General features: G+C 55.6%; 1 protein-coding gene across 1 annotated transcript; it reads right to left on the reverse strand.

The window, feature by feature from the left end:
* Positions 1–402: 402 nt before the first annotated feature.
* ACKR3 (atypical chemokine receptor 3) lies at positions 403–1,491 on the reverse strand. The gene has a single exon (XM_007941610.2). It carries the CDS (start codon positions 1,489–1,491, stop codon positions 403–405), a length of 1,089 nt encoding a protein of 362 aa, XP_007939801.1.
* Positions 1,492–3,147: the final 1,656 nt, after the last annotated feature.

Consider the following 3,147-nt stretch of genomic DNA (forward strand, 5'->3'; position numbering starts at 1 on the left):
CGGCATTTCACCTTGTGACAATATTTAAAGTATATTTCACTTTCAAAGCCATCTAGAAGGTATACCGATAGTGAGAAAATAAAGTCTTAGCCTTTAAATACAAATCATCACATACAAAGAAATACACGGGGCTCAGAGAGACCTATTGTACAAAAGCCAGGCAGGCCGGTCCTGAAACTGGCTTTGACACGTGGCCCAGGCAGCCCAGCACAGCCCTACAGGATGCAAAACTGTCAGAACGCATGGCTCTGAAACCACCGTCCTGGCACACAGAAGCACGACTGTAAGGACACACAACAACACGTGTTCCCTCTTCAACTTCTTGAGTGTCAAGACCCGAAGCCACTTGGCTTCCCTCTTGAAGAGAACAAGTACAGGGACCCCAGGGCCGGGTCGTGCCCATCATTTGGTGCTCTGCTCCAATACAGAGTACTCTGTCTCGGACACCCTGGAGGCATCAATGAGCTTGGTGAGGCCGGTTTTGGCCGAGTACTTGAAGATGAAGGCCTTCATGAGCTCATAGCGGTAGTTACGGTTGATGAAGCTGTAGAGCACGGGGTTGACACAGCAGTGCACCAGGGACAGGCACTGAGTGACGTGCAGGGCCGTGAAGAGGAAGTTCTCCAGCTGGCAGGTGAAAGGGACGTAGTGCAGGATGGAGAAGATGTCCAGGAGCACCACGGCGTGGTAGGGGAGCCAGCAGATGAGGAAGACCACCACGTAGGAGAAGATGATCTTCCGGCTACTGTGCTTCTCCTGGTCGCTCGAGGCCGACATGGCCCTGGCGAGGAGGAAGTAGAAGACAGCTATGATGGAGAAGGGGATGGCGAACCCCAAGACCACGGACACCAGCTCCATGCCGATCAGCCACTCCCTGATGCTGTGCTCGGGGTAGAAGGACCGGCAGTAGGTCTCGTTGTTGGCGGCCGACGTGACGGTCTTCAGGTAGTAGGTGTCAGGCAGGGACACACAGAAGGCCAGCAGCCACACCAGGACGCAGACGACGCGACGCACCGCCTTCTTCCTGGCGGCGGAGGTGTTGGTGAAGTAGGTGATGGACAGGTAGCGGTCCACGCTCATGCACGTGAGGAAGAAGATGCTGCCAAACAGGTTGATGGAGAAGATGAGGTGTGTGACTTTGCAGGTGAGCTCGCCCATGGGCCACTGGTTGTGCTGCACCAGGCTGACCACCCACACCGGGATAGTGAGGACCACCCACAGGTCGGCGATGGCCAGGTTCAGGATGTAGCAGTGGGTGTCGAAGCCCGTGGTTTTGGCCCGGATGTTCACCCAGACCACCACGGAGTTGGCGATCATGCCCATGACGAAGATGAAGATGTACACGAAGGACAGCGTGTACAGCAGCGCGCTCTTGTTGGGCATGCCGGGGCACAGCACCGTGTCGACGCCGATGCACTCGCTGCTGTTGCACGGCCAGCTGATGTCGGAGAAGTTCCCCGGCTCCGAGTAGTCGAAGAGATGTGCATCCATGGTGTTCAGGGGGCAGTCGGAGACCTACAGGCCAACCAAGCAAAAGAGACGGAAGAGAAAACACGTCTCATTAGAAGTTCAAGTTTCCAACAGGACGCTTTTCTGGTGACCCTGACAGGCTCAGCTGTTTCACTTTATCTCGGCAGCGGCTGCAAAGATGACTCCCTGGGTGGCCCAGTTAACACCCCCGGCTGCCCCAGAAAGGCTGGGGTTCCGTCCACTCACGGGCACCTTGGAAGAAAGGCCTGGCCACCACTTCTGAAAAATCATCCCGTGCTAACCCCACGGAGCTGAGTTCGACTCTGCAACACACGGGGAGCCATGAGTTGGAGCTGCCTCCATGAGAGCTGCCATGTGGCGGTGTCTTTGCACAGAAAGAAGAAAAACAACCACAGCTGACCTCTGCGCACAACATACAACACGCCCAGAGTCTGAGCGCGCGCTGCCCTCAGACAGCAGCAAGGTCTGCTCTCTGAGGTCTGCGAGACTGTGGTCTGGGAACGGACGGCCTGGCTATGCCACAGGTGTGCAGTCAACCGCAGGGGCCCACGGAAGCCTCAGGCAGCTGGGTGCAACTATGCCGACAGTCGGCTCACATGCCACCTGGGTCTGGACCCACTTCATCTGCACCCCCCAGAAAATGGGGCACTTGAGCCTTTGGTGCCCAGCTCCCTTCTAGCAAGCACCCTGCCTGGGGTCTTCACGAAAGCAGATCAAACTCTCTTCCAAATCTGCTCTCCAGCCTCTGCGACCCGCGTGCACACCTGGACCACCCTCCTGGCTGCCCCCACACGTGACAACCACTGCAGCTTGACTGCGCCCCAAACCTGCAGGCCCCGGGTTTGCCACGTCATTTTCAATGGAGGACAATCACCCGGCTGGGCCAAGTCCTGGGTCTTCGCCTGTTCCATTTGCTTTATTTGCTCAACGGTTTCAAGACCAACTGTGGAGAGACCCAGAGAATGGACATGGCGGGCCTGGTGGACGGCCGATGTGTGCACGTGGCTGACACTCTCATGTGCCACCACTCAACGCCCACTGAGAATTCAGCCACAAGGACTGGGCATGACTCCTCCACAAGGTGCTGACTATGGAGGTGCCTGGGTGGTACCGACTAGAAGCAGAACACGGAGATACTATGGATGAGGCACCAGACACCACAGGAAAGCAGAGACCGCGAGAAAGTGAGTCACACGCATGTTCTAGCTCCCCATGCGTATAAGAGTTCTGTCTACACTCTACTGGGGTCTACGAAGTGTGCAAAAGCATTTGCAATATTGTGACAATGACCAAAATGGGACACAGCACATGCTGTTGGGAAAACGGTGCCCAACAGACTTGCTCAATGTAGGGAAGCCACAACTTTCAGTCTGTAAAACACACACCATCTGCGAAGTGCAATAAAGCGAGTTACTCCCCTTTCTAACCTAAAGGTTGGCAGTTCAAACCCACCCAGAGTGCTTCCATAAATATTAAACCTGCAGCCGTCGATTCAACTGAACTCTTAGAGACCCTACAGGACAGGGGAGAATTGCCTCTTAGGGTTTCCAAGGTGGCCAATCTTTACAGAAGCAAAGGCCAAACACACTGCTGTCAAGTCGATTCTGACCCACAGCGCCCCTAGAGGACAGAGTGGAACTGCCCCACAGGGTCTCC

The sequence above is a fragment of the Orycteropus afer genome, unplaced genomic scaffold (genome assembly GCF_000298275.1).
Source record: "Orycteropus afer afer isolate SDZICR_OR568_19922 unplaced genomic scaffold, OryAfe1.0 scaffold00006, whole genome shotgun sequence".
Taxonomy (NCBI): domain Eukaryota; kingdom Metazoa; phylum Chordata; class Mammalia; order Tubulidentata; family Orycteropodidae; genus Orycteropus; species Orycteropus afer.

What these genes read in the sequence shown, in the direction of transcription:
- ACKR3 (XM_007941610.2), bottom strand. Translation starts at nt 1,491, where the DNA reads ATGGATGCACATCTCTTCGACTACTCGGAGCCGGGGAACTTCTCCGAC.